The sequence below is a fragment of the Podarcis filfolensis genome (genome assembly GCF_964270895.1).
Source record: "Podarcis filfolensis genome assembly, chromosome: 10".
Classification (NCBI taxonomy): domain Eukaryota; kingdom Metazoa; phylum Chordata; class Lepidosauria; order Squamata; family Lacertidae; genus Podarcis; species Podarcis filfolensis.
Window position 1 is genome coordinate 40,224,532 of NC_139612.1, and position 23,055 is coordinate 40,247,586.

The 23,055-nt window shown below is 38.0% G+C and overlaps 1 protein-coding gene across 6 annotated transcripts in view; it reads left to right on the forward strand.

Annotated features, from left to right (window-relative positions):
- Nucleotides 1-23,055, forward strand: part of VEZT (vezatin, adherens junctions transmembrane protein) — a 34,387-nt gene that overhangs the window by 1,848 nt on the left and 9,484 nt on the right. For 2 of the 6 annotated variants that reach the window (XR_014538922.1, XM_083573428.1), the window contains exons 2-8: nucleotides 8,000-8,134; nucleotides 12,909-12,998; nucleotides 14,429-14,604; nucleotides 16,379-16,654; nucleotides 18,697-18,846; nucleotides 19,623-19,770; nucleotides 20,898-21,229. Coding sequence is in view for 4 of the 6 variants with exons in the window: in XM_083573428.1 (XP_083429554.1) it covers nucleotides 8,000-8,134; nucleotides 12,909-12,998; nucleotides 14,429-14,604; nucleotides 16,379-16,654; nucleotides 18,697-18,846; nucleotides 19,623-19,770; nucleotides 20,898-21,229 (1,307 nt within the window). In the remaining 2 variants the exon portion in view is untranslated. Of the gene's footprint in view, nucleotides 1-4,788; nucleotides 5,325-7,999; nucleotides 8,135-12,908; nucleotides 12,999-14,428; nucleotides 14,605-16,378; nucleotides 16,655-18,696; nucleotides 18,847-19,622; nucleotides 19,771-20,897; nucleotides 21,230-23,055 lie in introns of those variants that run through there. The other 4 variants (XR_014538923.1, XM_083573429.1, XM_083573431.1 and 1 more) reach the window with 3 other exon arrangements.

Sequence of the window (23,055 nt, forward strand, 5' to 3'; positions counted from 1 at the left end):
CACAAACTCCTAGTGGAGATGTACTCTTTCTGATTAAAGACGACGTGTTAGTATTAAAGTATAAGGGCTTTTTTGGAAGAAAAAAACACCCCACCCAAAGGTCATAGATCTCACTTTCTGTAAAGCATCTTTGTTTTCCCCACCACTGCCAACTTATTTATAGATTTACAGTCCTTCTAGTAGGATCTAATTCCCCTTTTTGTGGCAGACCTGGCACAATGCAAATGCTGTTGTCTATTTCAATAATATTGGTTAGATTAGTAAACTGTAATAATAATAAAAAAAGAATCCAGCCTCTTGAAATGTATAAAAGAAAGCACTTTCGTACACTTTCATTAGCACGATAGGCATATAGTGTAGCATGTGTTATTCGTGTATGTGGTTTCTTCCATTAGAAATCCTTGTGGTTTAATTGTAATGGATAAATAGTATTTACCTCTTGAAGCTGCACTGAACAAGAAGTTTCTGGAGTATGCTTTGAAATGGACATCTCCCTTATAAGGAGAGACCACTAAAAGTGTGTGTGTGTGTGTGTGTGTGTGTGTGTGTGTGTAATTTTGTGCTATTTGGGTTTTTCTGCTGTATTTTAGTTGGCCCAATAAAGGTATTGCCTAATATGAACTTTGGAAACTGTTTACTTAGAAACATACATGGTGAGCTTGGGGATCAGCCAAACGCCCAGTCACCCAATGGTCTTGAGGTTTTCCTCTTCCTTGCCAGCTAGCTACAAAAACTCTTCACTATTTTGTCTTTAACTGTGTTCCAACCTATCAAACTGCTTCCTTGACCCCCTTCCCAAACAAATAGCAGATGTCCAGGAGCTAGTAGTCCCTGCAAAATCCTGAACCGAAGTTCTTTTACATGTTCAAAGAGACTGCTAACAGTCCTATTAAGCTCATTATAATAAGCCATGTTAATTTCTTCTCTTTCAGTTGGTTCATTTTTTGCAGTCATAATTAAATCAAAGTGTTTACTAAGTGTAATCATTTTCAGAAGTGATATTAGACGAGGTTAATGGAAGGGGAGAAACTTCAGTTGGAAAACCAGTTAGTTAAGTATTTCTATTGTTTTACTTGATGGGGGGGCAGCTGCCTCCCCTGACCTTCTTGGCTATGCCCATGTATCCATGCAAGCTAGTTGTTATTCTATGCTGTCGTTTCTCAGTACATGATCCTTTTTTATTGGTAGTGTGTTTGATATATCTAAGTGCAAAAGAATAGTTCATATTCTATCTTTGCTAGAGTATTATTTTATTTATTTGCCCCTCATGTATTATACCTACTCCCTCTATTATTTTGGGATTCATGCATACATTGCACAATTAAGTTGCACGATCTGATGCAGAGAGTTGACTTGCATGCTGTACTAGTGCAGTACAAGCAGTACTAGACTGCTATGTCACTTTCTAAGTTCAGACATTGGTTGATAGTGGTTTGTGGGAAAGACCTAATGTACTGTACATAACACTGAAGTAAAAAAAAAAAGCCTTTGGTGTACTTCAATGAGGTGCATGCTTGTTTTCAAAAGTTTTAAAAACACTCTTTAAATTGAGAGTACCATCCAAAAGTAATATATATATAGCTGATCCATTAATTTGCAAGTCTCGCTGACTTTCATAAGGCTTCCTTCCAGATAAATTGGTGTAGATTCAGATTTTCTGGAAAGCTACATGTGTATCTATTTAATTTAGAAACAAACTTTGATTAGGTTTAACTGTGGCAGTTTCAAGATGTGTGGTTTGTTGCACTAATAAATCATTGCTACTTGTGAAATTGCTGTTGACATTCTACCCTATCTGGGCTTTTTTTCTGGATGCTCATTCCTCTCTGTTTCATCTACACCAGCGGGCATAACATAACTGCCTGTGGTGGAAAAGCAGAAAGTCCAATGAGTGTCAAGTTGGAAAACTGAATCCAAACAATCCTTTAAAAAAATTAATACATAAAAATCAATTAATTACCATGAAGCACCTATTCATTTAAGCACAGTTGCCCAATGCTAGTTATGCAATGCCAAAAAACAAAAGATTTTTTAAAAAAATTAAGATTGGAAGTATTAATTGGGGGTGATGGCAGATGCTAAAATAGCAGAGACTAGAAAGGGATTTTTCCTAGATTTTAAAATTATTTTGTAATTTCACCATAAAAATCTTTCATTTCAGCACTATTTTCTAATATTTTAAAAAAGATATAGCTGGAGAAGCATTTTAGTTCTAATTAAAAGATCAATTAAAAATTAAATGTTTAGAAAATGGTATCAACTGCAAAGGTTAGTAAATGTGTGTGATGTAATCAGCTCTGATATGTCACTGCCAAAACCATAACTCTTAAATGTACAGAAGTATAATGCTACACCTGTGGAGATTATTACATTCCACACACACCCCACACTTTATCTTCACCAAAAAGCCAAGAAGCAATATACTTTTCCAACTATCTTTAAAAAGTCAGACTTTCTGTGTAAGAAAAATGGAGAATTGTAAAAAAACACACCACATAAGTGGATGATAATATGTGGACCTCTTCACTTTCCTCCCAGTAAAATGTGAATGAACAAGAGGGTGATTCCGCACTAAATTCCTAGTGTAGAAGCAACCCATAGTTACCGGTACCAGGAAGTGGAGAATGAAATTGGCATGTATGAGGAAAGAAAATGCATATGCTTGCAGCATGTTCCTAGTTTCTAGCCCACGGAGATGAGCTGTAATGTCTGAATTGAGCCCTTGGTATAAGATCCTAAATTCTGGCCCCCAAACTATTGATGAGATGCAAGTGCAAACTGCTCTTGCAGTTAGTGAAAAAAATTACAAACCGTGAAGTGAATTCAATATCTAATAATTTTCTATTTTAAATGTGACTTATTCCCATATATTCAGTTGACTTCATGCTGTTTCATATTTTTCAAGTTTGAAATACATATCCATTGCAATAGCAAACTGGCAAGTGGAATAAAAAAATGGCAGTCTTAATGACCTGGTGCAATTCTTTTATTAAAGGTTCTCATTAGCTTTAAAGGGTTTCATTACTGTAACCACATCTTTTTTGTAATTTATTCATGAAGCCTGTGCTGTTACTAGAAGCACTGTTTATGAACACTCAGTTGTACTGTATTTTCCTTCATGTTATTCATTGTATACTTGTTGGAGATATGAAGCATTCGGTATGGAACTGAGACGCTTGAGGCACCAGAATGAAACATGGTTGGCAAAACACTTTATATTATCCTTATACTTCTTTTGTGTGAACTTTGATACCTAATAATTTTCCTGTGTGTGTCTTTTGTTGTTGTTGTTCATATTAATGACATAATTTTAAATGCCTTCTCATTTACTTAGTAACTGTTAGCTTCCATTAAGAAAAGGCTAATATTCAAGTTACTCTGAAATACTAAAGCTTGATATAAGAGTTAGAGGACAAGGCCTTTCAAATAACTTAGCTGTAACTTTTCCTTATGCTGCTATGACAACTATTTTAGTAAGTTTTAATGAAAGCCTCTTGCTTTCTCCTTAGTTTGATTTTGAAGGAATTGGACAAGTCTCTCCCCTCCTTCATATATTTTCTACTGCCTGTAAGAATTTTTATTCTGGTCTAATGGCATTTAATTGAAGTTTTAGATATTTGATATTTTACTGTGTTTGATGCTTTAATTTGTTGGAAGCTGCCCAGAGTGGCTGGGACAACTCAGTCAGATGGGCAGCATATAAATTAGTAGTAGTAGTAGTAGTAATAGTCATCAAAATTGGAATGAACTGGTTAGTCCAGAATTTCTGAGAAGAAGAAAAGAAGAGTTTGGATTTGATATCCTGCTTTATCACTACCCGAAGGATTCTCAAAGCGGGTAACATTCTCCTTTCCCTTCCTCCCCCACAACAAACACTGTGTGAAGTGAGTGGGGCTGAGAGACTTCAAAGAAGTGTGACTGGCCCAAGGTCACCCAGCAGCTGCATGTGGAGGAGAGGGGACGCGAACCCGGTTCACCAGATTAGGAGTCTATCGCTCTTAACCACTACACCACACTGGCTCTCAAAGAAGCTGAGTAGCTTGGCAGTTGTTTTTTTAATACAGGGGAATTTTTGACAGACTTAATTTTTATAACCCTTAATTATTTGACATATTAAGGTGGCTAGCAAATTTCTGAATGACATACAGTAAGATGAACACTTTTCTATCTTAACTGAATCAATTAAACATTTTTATGATAAACTAATTGTTGTAAAGTTAAAAGTAGCCATTTTTATAGATCCACAGGATGAAAATTGTGTTATACACTCTTCTGCTGCATCAAACCATATGCAACTGAAATAGTATAGGACAAGGGAAAGATTAATGCTATTAAGGTGTGAAACATAATCCTATCAGTGCTCAGAAATCTTTTTAGTAGGCTAAATAGGCTTAACCAAAAAGAAGCATACTGTATACATTTTTTCTATTTATTTTACAAGTTGCCCTTTTCTTTGCAAATACTTGTTCCAGTTTGATGTCAGCCTTCTGAATGTCAGTAACCAAAACTTAAACCAGTGTGTACAATTAGACATGAACATGCAAATATAAAGGTTAAAGTATAAATATTAGAATGACTATTCTATTGGAATACTAAAGGAATCATGTCCTGTACTGTTCATCATCAAATGTGGAGTAAAATCAAGAAAGAAATTGGAATCCATCAAATTAAATGGTCTTAAAGTCTTGTCTTTAATTTGATAGCATTGAGTCTGGCTGTGAGGCAGTTTTGGAAGACAGAAGGTTTTCATTTGAAAAATGTGAGAATCTGAAGGGAGCAGGAGCACAACCTTTACATAGGGGGAAATAGCTTTTATATTTATAAATAATGTACCTTTCTAGAATCCCTGTCTTGTACTCATTCAATATGCAATTTATGAGTAATTGGCTAGATGATAAGCAGGCCAAGATGATTATGAGCCAAGGGACTATGACTAAGACATTTAAATTCAGTAGCTTGGCAAGTCTTTGCAAAGGATTCTATATAATATTGATGTGCATTATTTCTTGTAAGCAGTAGCTTCCTAAAAGCCTTTTAAAATCCATCAACTGATTGTCGGTTCCTCCTATCATACAGTAACAGAAGAAATTGCAGAGTCTTAGTGAGTTGCTGCTGGCCGCTTCTGATGATGCTAGGAAAATGCGCCTGTGTGAGAGCACAGGTGCAGTTTTTCTGACCGATGCTCCTCATTTTCTGCTCCAGTCATCCTGGAGAGGCAAGTAGAAAGAAATGAGGAGGTGGAGGAAATTCTCTCAGATGCACTGCAAGTGTATTTGAGAAAGAGGTGGAATCATATTTTCCAGGAGACAAGGAATGCACTGCCTGTAAGTCTTTTATTCCTCTAATCACTGCACCTCAGAATAAACTTGGCTGACTTTTGTTTTAGGCATTAGTAGAGTTTGCACTTTAGTAGGTGAGAGGGATAAAATTTGAGAGAGAAAGACGTTCCAAGATGTTGTTGGGAGTGTCATCTGTTGTTTATATTCTGGTTCATTATACACTAGATTTGCTGTGGTTTAAAGCAAGAATATTATTGTCTACTAATCTGAAGGAGGTTTTTAAGTTTCACTGTTAATGTGGTTAAGAGTTAATAAAAGGTTAGATCCAGAGGAGATATCATAGGGTGGGAGAGGGAGGAAACCTGAGAGATACTAATGGAGAAAGTCTTAGTCATTTCCTTTATAATGCATCAGCAGAAATTACAGAGGTGTGGCTTTGATTTTAGAAATACTGTAATGAATTGGAAGATTACTCAAATTTGTGTCTTAGTTTCAATTTCACTCATTAAAACAGGTAAACAATGGTAGCTATGCATAGTATGACAAGGGAATTGATGAAAGATAGGTTAAATCTTTCTAAATTTTGGTGTTTCTTTCAGAAACTTCTCTGCTATTTGTTGTCTTGATTTTTTTTTTAATCTTTGTGGTATCTAGTTCAGTTCAGTAAAAATACATTAGATCTTTTCAGTAAAATTAGCCAAGTAGTTGCTAAGGGTCTGGGGCATGCATTATTATTAATTAGATTCTTTACAGCATTCACCCTGATACACTGTGTTTATTAATACTTCACTTACCACTACACTATCCATGTACAGGCAGGTTCAGTGGAAAGATAGGGGCTAGTTTCAGGGTTCTTTATATATATGCTAGGTATGTACCTGAAAGCTGTAGAGATAAAAGCTTCGAGTTGCACTTCATATTGAGCAGTTGGCGCTTTCTGAGGGAAACCCCCCTCCTTCCAATCAGGACACAGCCTTGAAAGGAGAAGACTATTTCATTTTGAGGAGACTGTAGTAGTGCTTCATGTTACCAGATTGACATTGCTTGAGTTTAAGAGCACTTAGCATCACTGGGTGTGTGGAGGAACTGTGGCTGAGAAGAAACTTCTTAGCCTAGAAGTGGGGAACGTATGTTCCTCCAGATGATGTTGACTCCAGCTCCCTTCAGCCTGAATCAGCACAGCCAATGGTAAGTGATAATGGGCTTGTAGATCAACCACATTTAAGGCCGCCAGTTTCCCACTGCTGTATATGACTCTTTCCATTCTTGTAGGGTATGGCTAGAAGAGTTGACCTTTCAGCTGTTGGAGCTTTGAACTATAGCTTCAGCAGGGAGGAGACTGGGTTCAGTTGATTCCTCCTAGCTGTGTCTCCTACTGTTGTACTTATATGTAAAGGAGTCGGGCTCTTTGTTGTTCCCTTAGGCTTGGGACCTTAAGCTACCTGCTTACTACAGTAACCAATAGCAAAGTGAAAGCTTACTAATACTAAGCAGCATTTGTCTGATTCATTTTGGTAGCTGGAAACACAACTATTTGATGGTAATAGAAACATTGTTTTAATTTCTAACTAGAACATTGTAGCCAAATAATTGGCTATTTAGTTCAAATTCTTATGTTAAATTCAGCTCTCGTCTTGTTCTCTAAACCTAACAATCCTTTGTCTCCTAGATCTGATTACCAGTGGTGCTCACATCTCCTTTGCTTATCTGTTTCTTACTTCACATAACCTATGAAATCTTCTGTCCTGAAGCCATATGTGTAGTTTTGCTCCTTCCCATTCCTGTTCCCCTAAGTTGCCTCCTAAAGCGCTCTATGCCTTCACTACCTACTGTATTTTTCCCTTGGGTTTTTCAGCCTATTGTTTGCTCTCACTTCCTTCACCTCTCATGATTCTTGGCTAGGTTCCCAGCCTGCTCATCTCTCCTGTTTCTTCTTCCTGCCTAAAAAGCATCCAGCCACTTTAAAGTTTTAATGCTCTATCTTATTGTCTTGTATTTTCCTTGGGCATCTGTTTTTACCAGCTACTGTTGCTAAAGTTTCTGTCCCTCAGGTTATTTCCCCCTTTTTTTCAACAACCTCCTTCTCTGGTGTCAGACTTACCTGATTCTGAGCTGTCCAGTTTTCCAGGATTTCTTCCTATTCGCCTTTTTTGTTATGAGACTGCCTCCCATAACTCCTCTTTAGTAGCCCTTGTGTGACACTTTTCTCTTTCCTTGCAGAAACTCGACTACCAGTATTCTGTTGACAACTTCATTCCTTGAGTAGTCTAAACGTTTGTGAACATTCCATGATACCACATTTGCTCAGCTAGAAGCTTAGCAGTAAATCCCCTAACACACTATAATGTAGAACGGACTGTTTATAATTGGTCCAGAACAGGTTAATTAAGTTTTTTCATGTTATGAGGAAGTTTGGTTGGACTTTGGCTGGAGGAAAACAAGAATACTAAAGTGGGGGCAACTGGGCAAAAGTTCATACCCTTTCAAACATCTTTGGGACATCTTTGTTAATTTTGTTATTGATTAGTTTTGTGGTTTTATTGTCTTATTTCAGTATAATTTGTAGTTACCTTGATTGTTTAAATTGTGGTATTTTTAACATCTGTCCTGAGACTATTCAGTGAAGGGTGGGCTATAAATAAAAATAATGAATGCATGTTGATCTCAGAATACTTCAGATAAACAAATCAGTTATTTATACCTTTAATTTTTTATTTTAGAATTCGCCACTTTATCAGTACTTACAGGACGTAGGACATACTGATTTTGAAGTATGCTCACCATTGGTACAAAAGCCGGAAGAATGTACATTCGAAGAGGGGCAAAAAGACATGGATACAGTTGCAATTCAGAACGTAAGTACTCAATTTGGTAATTCAACTGCTACATAATCTATCAAATGAAAATCCCAGCCTCTATTTAAAAATGACTCCCTTCATAATGTGTATCCTTTGTCTGCATTTCAGTGGTATTGAATACCGTGCATTATTGTGCACTGTTTATTATTAACAGTTTATTATTGTGCAGAGGTAGTCCTGCCTTTGCATCCCTTGTGCAAGTTGTCCAGATGTTGTTTTTAAGAGGCAGCTGGAGTCAGGTGATGGTCAGGGTTTTCTCCCCACCACCCCTTACATACATCAGTAAGATCCTACAATCGCTCTCCCCACTTTGTAGTCATGGTATCACTTTATTTTAGTCCTAATTACTGTACTTATTTAATGTCATACAAATAGTTTGAGTTCCCTAAAAGCAGTCCAGATTCATCCACTGTGTTCTTTGTCAGTCCCCCCCCCAACCCACTGCTCTTGTACATCATGCAGCCTAGAGGAGAGGGGGATGATATGGATTATAGTTAATAGCTTAATGTCTGTTGCATATTGAAGATTAAAAAAAGCAAGATGAAGTTACTTTAACCCAGCATGGTAAATCATTATTTTAACCTTTTCTTTTAGTTTGCATTAGATTTCATATAATAAGTGTACCACTCAAATTTCACAGGTTTTTAATTGAATAAATCTCCTAAATACCGTTGAATTTGTTCAGTATTACTTTCCCCCTCCAGAAACATGTCTCATTCTGATCTGGCTCAGAATCCAATTATAATAATGAAAGCTGAACACTGACCAGTTTCACTATAGCAGAGGAAGAAGCATCTTTTTTCCTGATTAACTGGGGGATTAAAGAACATGCTAGGACTCATTTGCCAGTGATCAGTCACTTGTACAGTAGCATGTAGAGTATGCATATGGTCATGCATGCTTTTGTTCAGAAGAAAACACAGCAATCTTAACATGGTATATCAAAGCCTGGAATCCACCCTAGACTGCTCAGAAGTGAGTGTTTTAATGAAGATTGAGTGTCTAAAAAAAAAAAAAAAAAGGTTTCAGAGAATCTTAAGTTTCCTGACTCCCATACAAGCCAATCCTATGTATATCTGCTCAGAAGTAAGTTTGAGTCCAATGGGACTTAATTCTTAGTATGTGTGTGTGGAATTGCACGCTTAGTTAAGAATGCTAAAGTTAAATAAAATATCGGCAGAATTTCTAAAACTAGTAATCTGTAGCTTGCGTGACATTGTAAGGAAAAGGAAAAATGTGTGGGTGGTGGTGGGGGGAATCAATGGAAAATGGAACCTGAAGTTCAGGTCCTTTTCCCATGTCAGCTGGGGCCTCATTTGTTGGGGCTTGGGGTGCAGGAAGAGAGGAACTGCACTCTGCAGTTCATCCATATCATCTGCTGAGCTCTCACTGTGTCTCATTGCCCCTCCATATTGACACATTGGACAAAGATGGAGCTAGCAGCTGCTGCCCCATCCAGAGCATTCAGGTACCTTCTTAGTGCAAGGTTCTTCCTGTGCAATCTGTGTTCATTTTTCAGGCAGTTTATCCTGTACTTTTGACAATAAACCCCGCTAGGGAAAAGAACACCTGCATGCTGCTGCACATTTTGTTTCAAAAATGCAGTGTAATGAATTGTTTGCTAGCAATGTATGCTAAGCACTATGAACTTGTATAAGGATAGCACTGGCACATGCTGGAAACTCATCCATTTTTATGTCATCTCTTCATCTTTAGCACCTAGCTGGAACATGCTTGGCCCAGTTATTTCTGCCTGTCTCTGTTCTTCATAATGGCGAGTTCTTTCAATGGCCATTATCCATCTATATGCTAAATGAAATCATGGAGGAGTGGACTTTTCTGCAGACTTCCTTGGCTATGACTCTGCAGGCCAGAGGCCTTTCTACTGTCCCAAAGGGGAAGGAAATGAAAAACCAGTTGGCAAAATTTGATGATCATATTCTGAAAAGCATGGTGTTTTTACTCAGCTATGGTCATGGCATGATGTAATAGAATTGTTAATAGCCAGTGGCCTCATTCACATCACAGTAAACCATAATTAAAATTGTTTAAAATAGTTCAATGGGATTGAGCAGCATGAAATTGCAGGTGCTTTGCTCCTCCCATGCTGCTGCCATGCTATATAGGAAACAAGCCATAGTTTGCCTTGCCATTATGTCCAAAGCCAGGCTGGTGGTTTGTTTTCCCCAAACAATAAATCGTAGCAAACCTCCTAGGTGTAGCTGCAGCAGGACTAAGGGTGAAGCACTTGCAATTTCAACAGCATGCACCAACATGCAGCTCATTCACACTAAGCCAGGGATAGGGAACCTGTGGCCCTCCAGGTGTTGCTGGACTCCCATCAGCCCCAGCCAGCAAACTTAGTGGTCAGAGATGGTGGAAGTGGTCCAGCAAGATCTGGAGGGCTGCATTAATCCATCATTTATTTTAACTATGGTTTAACATGTCTTGCAAACCAGGTCAATGAGTCCAACATAATGAGTCCACAATGAGACCAAAAATAAAAGTTCTTAGTGTCTATTTTAGTTCTTTTACTTCTGCTTCTGAGATTTTTCTACCACTCTGCAGTAAATCAGCTGAAGAACACTGATTCATTGTCAGCATTGTACTAACGACAGAACTATACATTATGTTCCCTATCCAATGTTTCCTTCAGTATGCTAATGCAGAAGTCCTTGGTGGGCTGTTCAACTCTTCATCCAGATCTAATTTTACCCTACAAATGCCTAATGGCCAGTTTTTCAACTGTTTCCCCACCCCTCCCCAGCTGGGCTCAGAGACTAGACGTCTTGTTTGTCTCTGCGAAGGTGAAGCGGAGATGACCTGGGGGAGGCATGTGGAGGGAGAATTGGCAGTCAGAAGGTTGTATACTGTTTCTTCTGTCCTCACCTGCAGATGCCTGAACCTTGCAGGCATGTATTTCAGAAACTTGTGTCTTGCTTATATAAAAACCTAGTGCTTGCATAAAGAGAACACCTTTGTAATTGGGGGCCTCTGCTGGAATTGAGGAACTTGGATTCTTTATTTTCTGCCCTCATTTGCATGTGATTGTGGAAAATGGCTTGGTTTAAACTTTACCGTTCAATATAACCACTTCTATTATTATTATTATTATTATTATTATTATCAACATTATTACCCTTCATATGTAGATCTCAGGGCAATTCACAGCATAAAAATTCAAGATAAAAACGCAAAATACATAATAAAAACAAGGGGGCAAACCCATCACACCCACCCACAATTATCTTCAGATGATAATTGCAGTTCTGGCACCATTTTTTGGCAGAATTGTAGCTTGTGGTTTGAGAAACCTTTCAAATAGAGGAGGGCAACCAAGATGATCAAGGGTCTGGAAACTAAGCCTTACAAAGAGCGCTTGAAGGAGCTGAGTATGTTTAGCCTGAGAGGAGATATGATAGCCATAGTCATTTGACTGTCACATGGAAGAGGGAGCATGCTTGTTTTCTCCTGCATTGGAGGGTAGGACTTGAGGCAATGGCTTCAAGTTACAAGAAAGGAGAGTCCAACTAAACATTTGGAAAAACTTTCTGACAGTAAGAGCTGTTTGGCAGTGGAACAAAATCCCACAAGAGGTAGTGGACTCTCCTTCCTTGGAGGTTTTTAAGTAGAGGTTGGATGACTACTCTGTCATGGATGCTTTAGCTGAGATTCCTGCATTGCAGGGGTTGGACTAGATGACCCCTGGGTCCCTTCCAACTCTTAAGATTCTATGATTCTATATTTCCTACATTTTTGCAATTCAGAATCATCATTTTAGGCCTTCCTTTTGTAATGGGGTAGAAATGAAATATATATTTAGCATACTCTAAATATATATTTAGCTGTGAATTAGAAGCCTAGAAACACTAAAATTAGAAGTGAACAGTAGTTCCTATATTTACCAGGAAACTCACCAGGCTACTTCCTTTTCATCCTCTAGTATTGCTGATGACTACTCTACATATACTAAAAATAGCTTATTACAAAAAAAATCATATTTTGTAATAATCATTTTCATCTCAAGTGTTGCTGATTAAAATGATTCCATGTTGAGTAATGAACAGTGTGATAATGAAAGCAAAAATCCTCTTTAATGAAAATACACTTGGCCAAAAAACAAAGTGAATATTCCAATTTTTTCTTCCCAAAGTAACTAACCATACTGTACATACAAATACTTATATAATAGAACCTTAATAGGCCATTTCATTAGGCAACTGTTGAAAACTTTTGTATCAAATCAAGTTTTGTATGAAAACTTTTGTATCAAATCTTTTGTTTTTTGTTGAAATGAATTGTATAGGATTTTTGTTGTAATGAATATTGTGATGATGTTTGCAGGAAAGCTGGAGATTCTCAATACGCATCTAACAAAGCATGCATTTATAGCTTGCCTCTTGCTAAGGAGCAATTGTGTTCAAATAATTTATGCATTTTTTTAAAAAAAATAGTTCTTGCTGCCCTCAGTACATTTGTGTACACAGTTATTTCAACATGAAACAGTTCCCCATCATATTCTCTATTCCTTGTCCTTTTTCGGTGCCTAAAGTGTCCTTTGCACTCTTAATTGTGATTTTGGTCAGAACATTGTAAACATTGGTGTGCTGGTGTATTTGACTCTTGGTACAATGACCTGTGTTATTTGTAGGCTAAAGCTACTTAACAGACATCATCTTCACATATGACTAGACCAGTGGAATAAATGAAGGCAGTTTTTATGATAATTATTGTATTTATTACTACTGTATTGATTTTTTTTTTTTAATAGAAAGACGTCCTATCAAACTTAGCTGAGAAATTTAAAAGCTGGCTTTCTTTTTTACCATATAAGAAAAAAGATGAACTACTTCACCACTTGGTAAGCTGCAACTCTGCAATTTCCCCTCAACAAGCCTTATTTAATTCCCATATAAATAAATAAATAAATTTCTTCTACTTTTTTTTTAGCTAAGCCAGTAGGTCACAGCTTGTTCTCTACATGACATAGCCAAGTATGGCAAAGTGTTTAATGTTCAAATCTGCTTAAAAGAGGAGGGGACCAAAGCTCAAGCTTTGCATATGTTCTGATGTTTTATGAATTATTGCTTAATCATTTATTTAGCCTGGTAGAAGCACACACCTCTTTCTTCCAAAACCTGGTTAAAATTACCTACTCCGTCAATATCTTGTTTTGTGATTTTGTTCACAAACTTTGTAATTTAAAAATGCTGCTTTCAGCCTTAGAGTGCTTTAACCAAGAGTTCTAGATCTCCTTTAATTTGAGAATTGCTTTTGAAAGGTTCTGTCTCTGTTAGTGGCATCTGACTTGTATTGTTGTTCACCTTCATGGCCAAGTTTAATTTACAAATCCATCTAACTTCAGGGCTTATTGTTGACTGAAGTTATATATATTATTACTATGTGCTTTGTATTTTACAGCATCTCAATTAATGGTTGTGTGTGTTCATTTCAGCAAACTATTCATATAGCAGAAGTGATCTTAGCAGTAATAAGCAGTCACATGACCATTATCGAGACTTTCCATAGAACTAAGAAGTCTTTGGCATGCTCCTCCTAGTTCCCATACCCTAATGGGCAGGGTACAAATGCTGTTGTTGGTGATCTGACACAACCTGAAACTAAGCCAAAGCATGTGCAACTGAAACAACCATATATTGCTTTCCCATTAGCCTTGCCTCCACTTCTCTCTTCTGTCGTTTTCCATGTTGAATGTTAAGATCTTTGCGGCATCTGTCTTCTGTTCAGTAAAGAACCATGCAGACTTATGGTGCTATATTAGCAATAACAACAGCAATCACAGAATGCTTTACATCAGCGTTGGTGGCCCCCTTTTTGTTCTGAGGGCCACATTCCTCTTGGCACATCTTCCAGGGGCTGCAAGCCAATGATGGATATGGCCATCTCATAGACACGTTCTATCACAGGCGCAAATTTCCTTCACCTCAATGGATGCATGCACATAAGCTGAGGAGGGAAAGTTATCTTGTCCAACCAAATGATCAATTGGATGACTGCAGAGGGGTAGCTTGCTTCCTTATCAGGGGCACTGGGCTCTACCCACCTCAGCTCTGTGTCTAGTTGAATCCTGTCCCCTGCCTGCCTTTTGCCTCACTCTGCAACCAAAATCAGTGGGGTCTTAGGGGAGGCATTTGCCGGGTGGTGGTGGTTCAGACTCCTAAAGTAGGAATTGGCCATCCTTGTTTTATATATTGCATAGTGATAGGGGGGGAAATATTTTATTTGAGAAATGCTTGTGTATGTGAAAGTGCTGTTTTTTCTCAAATTAAGGATGTTGGTTTTCGCTCGGAGGCTCTCTGCACCATCCTGCAACAGGAAGTTCTGCTGCAGGAGGATGTTGAACTGATTGAGCTACTTGACCCCAGTATCCTGTCTGCAGGGCAGCCCAAGCAACAGGAACATGGACATCTTCCAACGCTACGCTCCCTAGCAACTCCTAATATTTGGTATTGCCTTGGGCTATCTGCATAGATTACAAGCTCTGTTGGAGGAAGTATCTTGCTCTTCACATATCTAACCTCTTAGAGAACAGGAATTGTCTTTCTTTCTTTCTTTCTTTCTTTCTTTCTTTCTTTCTTTCTTTCTGGTTCTTATTATTCAAGCTTCTATCCCATGGATTTAGAATTGACTTCACCTTTGTGTATTCTTTGCTTTGCATTAATTTGTGCAGTGTACAGCAGGAGCATATTTTCTTAGGTGTGAAATTTTGAAGATGGTTAGCCACAAGTGTGCATGTGATATTCCCTTTTTAACAGTTTATTACCCTATCTCTTGCATTGATTTTTACTGCTCTGGCAATTGATAAGCCCATTTTTCTTAGTGAGCTTTCTATTTTGTGGGCCTGTATTCTGGGCTACTTTAACATACTCTCCCCCACCCACCTCCCCGTTATGTTTATTTGAGGCTAATGGAAAGAGTGTGCTGTTTCCACACAAATTCAGGTTCTTTGGATTTTGCATCATTTGATTAAAATCTTTTTTTGTCATCTTGAGAGAGGCTCACTATACAAGCCTGGATGTAGAATATATACTGCATAAATATTATGTCTCTGGTTCATTTTAGGCAATTCTGTTGGTTCTTCTGGTCCGTTCTTTAGATTACATGGGTTGCACACATAATAATGTTGTAATGACCAATGTTTCAAGAAGTAGCATTTGATAAGAGAATGCAAATTTGTCACAGTTTATAACATGCAAGAAGGGAACTAGACTTATTCATGGTGAATGTTTTAGTGTCCCTGCAGAGACTTGTATTTTGCAACAATTCTGCAAATGTGACAAAAACAAGTGAGAGAAGCTTTGCTGCTGAGCATATATGGTTTTAAGAAAAATAATGAGCAAGCCATTTGAAATGATGCCACGGAAAGGTCTTCCATATTCTGAGAGCCAGTGTGGTGTAGTGGTTAAGAGCGGTAGTCTTGTCATCTGGGGAACCGGGTTCGCGTCTCCGCTCCTCCACATGCAGCTGCTGGGTGACCTTGGGCCAGTCACACTTCTTTGAAGTCTCTCAGCCCCACTCACCTCACAGAGTGTTTGTTGTGGGGGAGGAAGGGAAAGGAGAATGTTAGCCGCTTTGAGACTCCTTAAAAGGGAGTGAAAGGCGGGATATCAAATCCAAACTCCTCCTCTTCTTCTTCCTCTTCTGCTTTAAAGGAAACCAAGCGTGCACTTTTGGACTGTAATGGTCAGATTAAATGAATCAGAAACTTGAAAAACAAAACTGTCAGTAGATCAGCGTTTGGTTCCCTGAAGAAATATGTCCCCTTCTGCTGTCCTACTATATTGGTATTAGTAGGGTAATTTTTGAAAAAAGGTTTTAAAAGAAATCAAGGACATACATTTCACACAAAATAATACCTAAATTAGAAATAACATGAATTCCTGCTCTTACAGCTACCATTTGTTTTTAAGGCAGAGAGAGCTACTGTTACCCAGTCACAGCTTGATTAACTTATATTGACAGCTTTTACTTATATTTCAGGGGAGCAAAAATACTTTCTTAATGACAATTTAAAACATAAAGATGCATCTCCAGAAAATTGAGTTAGGACTCTGTATAGTACTATATCTATTGATATCATGGTTTCCTTCATATGACAATCATACTTTGCATTGCTGTTCTTTATTTTTAATGAAAGCTGGGCAACAGCTGGCATGCCCAGAATCTGGGCAAGCTGCAAAAAAGCAAGATGTGGCTTATACTGGCTATTTTGTTTTGCAGGGATATCTCATTACTATTTGCCTTCATCAGCACGCTGATTATTCTTCCTTCTTCATGGAATGGATCTCTTGGATTGGTGGGGGGAGTAGGCTTGTTGGTTTACATGTTCTTACGAGGTTTGGACACACTGAACACAGCCAAGCTGCAAATGTCTCTAAGAAAATGCCAACTCCAGCTAGAAGATATGGTGACTAATTGTCGAGCCTTCACTAACCTTGTGAGAAAATCTCTACGGCTCATTCAAGAAACTGAAGTCATTTCCAGAGGATTTACTCTGTGAGTCTGATTTTTAGGTTATTTTATTAATTGGTTCAGTCATCCCTGTTTAACCAGGAGTGAATAAACTTTTCCTTTAAAATGTCTAAATCTAAGATGTTTCACTTATGCACACAACATATTTGTCATGAAGCTTGAGTCACTGGTACCCAAATCAAGCTGATTTGTGGAAAGGAGATAACAAGGGCATGAATGGGAATGAAGTAGGTTTTGATATGTTTGGCACAATTTTTCAGCAACCTCCACGTTAAGCGTTTCAGTAAAAAGTACCTGCAAAAGACACACGCATTGAAGAGCTTCACAGCTGGTTGGTTGTGTTCTTCCTGGTAGTCTCATAAGAAGAAAAAGGTCAATTAACTCATAAGAAACAACTTTTCGTACTTGGGAGTTGAAGGAAGCCAAATCTACATGCAAAACAAACATTAGATGTGTGTCTCGCCTAAAAAAACACCCAATCCTGATGAAGCAGCTTTTAAATTTTTCCAACTGCCTGTTACAAACTTTCCTCAAGAGATTCATTCCTAAATTTTCATATGCTTTGGTTGCAAATATACCAAAATCAAAAAGTGCACACTTCTTTTTGGGACCAATTTTCACTTCACAAATATTAAAATGTTTCGTATTTAAGATTCATTTGTATTAAGATTTCATTTGGATTTTGCATTATTCAAAACCATATTTTGTTACAATTTATTTTTCTCCTGAATGACATGTAATTTGCTTAAGAATAGTTTTAGATAGATGTTTTAAACATGTAGAACATTATACAGGTTATGGAAAGCCCTCTTCCATCCCCATAACACTTCGGAACCTTTAAATGCAACATAATTTAACATCATGTGTTTAGGGGATTATTTGTTTCCAATTCTGCTTTTAGATGAATGGCTACACTGAGTTATAAGAGTCAAAATTCTTCTAGATGTATATTGGCTTCAAGGATTACTTCTAACATACTTCATAAAGAACAAGAAACAGCAATACTATCCAGAGTTTGTTGCTTAAACATTCTCATGTGTACATAATATTTTAATCTCTATTTACAGAGCATGTGCTTCTAATACTAGATCTGCTGTGTAGTTTGCAAATGCAAGCAGCTACATGTATAACTAAAAGTGTAGCCATCTTACAGTAAGCGAAGTTGCCAAACGCAGAGAATTAGTCTGAATTGAGCTTTACTGACAAAAAAAGAGATTGTCTTGTGGAATGTTTAGGCATGTGGTAAGACAATCCAAGCTTATTCTTGGCAAGGTAGCATACAATTAAGAATAGTTAATATTATAGTTAAAACGGTACTTCAAAAGAGCTAAGTGTTAGCTGCAGTCTGATCAAACCCTGAGGCAAAATACTTATATTTTATTTTTGCAAATGGACCGTGTGAAGAAAATAGTCTAGTTCTCCAGCTTTAAAAAAATAAAAAGTTAGTGGCTAGGATCCAGCTCACAGAGAGCATTAGCAAAAGGCACTTCCATTTCTGAATCTCTCATTTCATCAATTGCCTCATGATCTGCAGGAGCAGTTTTTCAGGGTATGGAGCAAGGAAGCCTCTTAATGATATGGTGTACCAGAAGCAGTCACATGCTCACTATTAAGGATTTGGAAGACCACATAAACCTGTGGCTCATGCCTTTTGTCACTTAGCTTCTTCAGTCTGAAAGCCTGGCAGAAGTATATTTCCTTATAAAAACATGAAATTGGTGCCTGCAGATCATATAGGATTCTGAAGACTGGGAAAGACAGATAGGAATTTTTGCATATAAAGACAGATGCGATCATAATGGTCATGATATTTGTTTATGTAAATATGTCATCTTTCTTTTCATTTTTGAAGCGGGATTAAAGTTTAAATGACTTTATACATTGCTACTAGCAACGTGTGGGCTTCTTTCGTTTGTATAATAATGAAATAATTGTTCAATTTCTCAATATGCATGAAGGTATATTACATAAAATGAAAAACATGTAAGATGATAATACTGATTTATTTTGTATTTTTATCATTACTTAGGACATCTGTACAGTTGTATCACATTTTACTTTTCAAGTTTGCTTGACAGGGTCAGTGCTGCTTGCCCATATAATAAAGCCGGACAGCATCCTTGTCAGCATCTCATTGGTCTTCGGAAAGCAGTTTATCGGTCAGTACGAGCCAACTTCAGAGCGTCAAGGCTTGCTACCTTGTATATGCTGAAACAATATCCTTTTTTTGAAATAGGACATACTGGAAAAGGCTAAATAGAGGTAATGCAGAATTAAAGATTGCTGAACCTCTTTTTATGTTTGTGTTCATTTTGTCTCAAGAACTTAACACAACTTTGTGTTTCTTGTCCATGGCCTTAATATCCTACATATTCACTAACTCCATTGTTTGGTTTTCTTCATAACAAATTTTTCAACCTACCATGTAGCACACACAGACAGGCTAAGTTAAGGACTGACCCACTTCATGGCTGAGTGGAGATTTGAATCTGGTTCCTTGGTGTCAGTCCAGCACTCTAACCCTGGGATGGGGACCCTCAGGCCCAGCAGCCAAAGGCAATCTTCCAGGACTCCCTGTTTGGCTTTCATGACATTCACCAGGCCACATTCCTCACTTGTGCTACTTTGCACTCTCCTTGAATGTTTTTGCCTGGCTTGAACATTCTGATAATGCTTCTTCCTTTCCTGGATAAAGAATAGAGAGGAGTGTGTGTGTCAACTAGCCTACTGTACAGAGATAAAATTTTATGTACATGGCTCAAATGCAATTCCTCCTCCTGTCTTTGGAGTAGAGGTCATAGAATTGCAGCATTGGAAGGGACCACAAGGATAGGTCCAGCTTAAAGTGTTTAAAGTGCTGTTTAAAGTGCATAAGAACACTTTATAGAATCTTTAACTTGTTTGAAAAGCTTCTGGTCTCTCTTTTACCTCATGTTTGCCCAAGTTGCATGTCATACAAAAGCTTCTTTAACTGCCTTAACACTAACTAAACTTACCCATTGAATTCTGAGAGCGACAATGTGACAAACTACATCTGTGTGGTGCCTTTCAAAGAACTGGGCCTTGGACTCAGTGAAGAGCAGGTGTCTGAGGAAGAAGCACACAATCTCACAGATGGCTTCAGCCTGCCAGCACTAAAGGTAATCCAGCCTTCAGGTTTAACGTTGGCCTATTTTGTAACTACTTTCCACTTGTAGCAATTAAGCAAGAAAACCTGACTGAGCCTGTTAACTAACTTAAAAAAACCCACCCAGTCCAAGGCTCAAGCCAGCTGCCTGGAATATATTAAGTTAACTTACATCTTTGGGCTAGACTCGTTTGTTACCTTTTGTAAGCTTTAGTTGTGGACTCCTGAAAAGATATTTAATTATCAGAATAAATTGCTATAGCATAGAAAATCCCTGATTTACATCTTTTTTCTACTTTTTATATAATTGTTTAAAAAGAGGGCACTGGATGAGTTCTAGCAGTTATGGGCCATTGAGGTGGATCAAAAGAGTCAGACAACCAATCTCTCTCTGACTTTGTCTCTCTGTTAAAGGTTTTAATAGATATACAGTAGTTCCTTGGAAGTCGAACAGAATCCTTTCCAGAAGTCCGTTCAACTTCCAAAACATTCGAAAACCAGACTGCACCTTTTGATTGGCTGCAGGAAGGTCCTGCAGCCAATCAGAAGCCGCAGAAGCACCGTTGGATGTTCGGGTTCCAAAGAACGTTCGCAAACCAGAACAATCACTTCCAGGTTTGCAGCATTCGGAAGCCAAAACGTCTGAGTTCCAGGGCATTCAGGATCCAAGGTACGACTGTAGCTCTTACATAACTGAATAAGTCGTTCATTTAAAACATTTCTGCTCTGCCTGACTACACCCCAAGGTGGTCTCTGTGGCGGCACTCGCTTTGTGGAATGTCCTCCCCTTACAGGTGCCAACTTGGTCTTTTAGCAGCTAGTTAAAGCCTACTTGTTGGCTAAAGATTTTAAGTGACTGATTGTGTGTCCTACCCAGTTGATTTTAGCTACCTTAAATTTTATTTGTAGTCTTTATGTTGTTTTAGTTTTGTTGTTTATGTGCAATGTATATTTTCTTGTACCCTGCCCTGATATTGATATTCATGAACGGTGCATTGTAAACCTTAACAAAAAAAAGTTTAAGTGGTGTGGTAATCATATTATTGTTGAATTGCTTAAAATGTATGGGAAAGCAGGAAAAACAAAATGTTATTGTTTTCTGTAATAATTAGGACTGTCGTAACTCTTCTGTATTTGTAGGTTTTATTTCAACTTTGGGTTGGACAAAGTTCTGAATTCTTCAGGCGGCTAATTCTTCTGCTGTCCCCCTCCAATGCATCTATCAAGACCCTGATTGGGCCAGAACATTTGCCACTTTCGACCTTTACTGATGTGACTCAGGGTCTTCATCATGCACATGCTGCCTGTTTAGAAGAGCTTAAACGGAGCTATGAATTTTATCGGTACTTTGAAACACACCATCAGTCTGGTTTGGAACGTTCAGTCAAAACCGAACAAAAGTCAAGAGAACTAAATCGTCTCCACACAGCAGTGCGCAGCCTACAACTCCATCTGAAGGCCTTGCTTAATGAGTAAGCTGTTCTCTGGGAGTGATTTGTCACTACACACAGGTCCGCTGTCAGAATGCTTATTATCTGAAATCTCAGTTCTCTGAACACAAAGAAATACAGTGGTACCTCGGGTTACATACGCTTCAGGTTACATACGCTTCAGGTTATAGACTCCGCTAACCCAGAAATAGTACCTCGGGTTAAGAACTTTGCTTCAGGATGAGAACAGAAATTATGCTCTGGCGGTGTGGCAGCAGCAGGAGGCCCCATTAGCTAAAGTGATGCTTCAGGTTAAGAACAGCTTCAGGTTAAGAACGGACCTCTGGAACCAATTAAGTACTTAACCCAAGGTACCATTGTATACCCAAACCTTGTTACACAAACGGCTGATTTAGATATCGGAACAGCCAGTTTGCCCACTTCCTTACTTCTTTCTGTTTTGCTGATTAGCTGCAGCCATTTGGGGCAGAAACCATTGAGGGAGACAGATCAGGGAACAGGAGAGATCGGGCAAATCAGTTTTTCCTTTGTTTGACTTTTGCTGATCGGCCGCAGCAGTTTTGGGCAGAAAGCATGGAGGGAGAACCCATGGATTAGAAATGTTCCCATAGGAAATAATGGAAATCATCAGCTTGATATGCAACTGCTCTCCTAATGAATGATGCCTGGGAATGCATTGTGTTCTGATACCAGTACCTGTAGTTTAATTCCAGTTGTAGTTCAAGTTTTTTTAGAAAAGAAAGTAATATGTAATGTTGCAATCGGAAACTACTGATAAGATTTATTGAGGCAGATATAGCTGTAGCTTCTTTGCCTTGTTATTCTAGCTCTTATTTAATCAAACAATCTGATTTACGTTCAGTAAAGAGGTGTGTTTCTTGTACTAGCTGTACACAACTGTATGTGTAATTATATACAATACTATTAAAACAACATTGAGCGTTTATTACAGGGCTGATATTTGGAACTGGCTATATGAGAACTGCAGAGGAGTCAGACTGTTGAATAATACATACAAAAAGCAAGAGACCACAACCTAACAGAGTTTTATGTTTGCTGAAGCCCACCTATTTTAATATGTTTTCATGAAAATCAGTGCGCTTAACTCTGTGAGCAAGTGTGCATTAAAGACTTGTTTTACTGAGATTATCACTAAAGGAAATGATTGTACTGTACTGATAATTTTTTAATGAGAGGGAACAGAAAACTGATTCCATTTTGGTACTATGCCTACTTGTTGTTTAGGCTAGGGTTAAACTAAAAAAGAAAAAATGGATGTGTGTTCTTAAACAATACCACCTTTGCTGGTATGCGTCCATCTATTCATATTAATCCTTCAGACATGCTGTTTGAAGCAGAAACGTTTACTAGTTCCCTAATAATCTCTTAATTCACTTGCCAAAGGTTTACAATGTAAACTTATGCATGTCTACATAGAACTAATTCTCACCGAGTTTAGTGGGGCTTGCTCCAGGATTCAGGATTCAGGATCTTTCTGAATGTCTTTTTAGATGGAGATGCAGGGAATTGAATGCAGGACCTTCTACATGCAAAGTGTATGTCTTTTCACTGTTTTATAACCTCTCTCCACAAGTGAAGTTGTTCTTATGAATTTATGGATTTCTCTCTAGCCTTCATTAGAACATAGCTGTTAGTCACTGTGCAATGGTTGTGGTCTTTTACTGCTGTTTCAAAGGCTTGGATTACTTGTCTAAAACTAAGTTCACCCTTTAAGCCCTGACCAGTTGCTTCTGGTACCTTGATATCATACATATGGGCTCTGCCCACATAGGTAAAACTGATAGACTGTAAGAAAAAAAAGGAGGATATAAAATCTGGAGACTTAT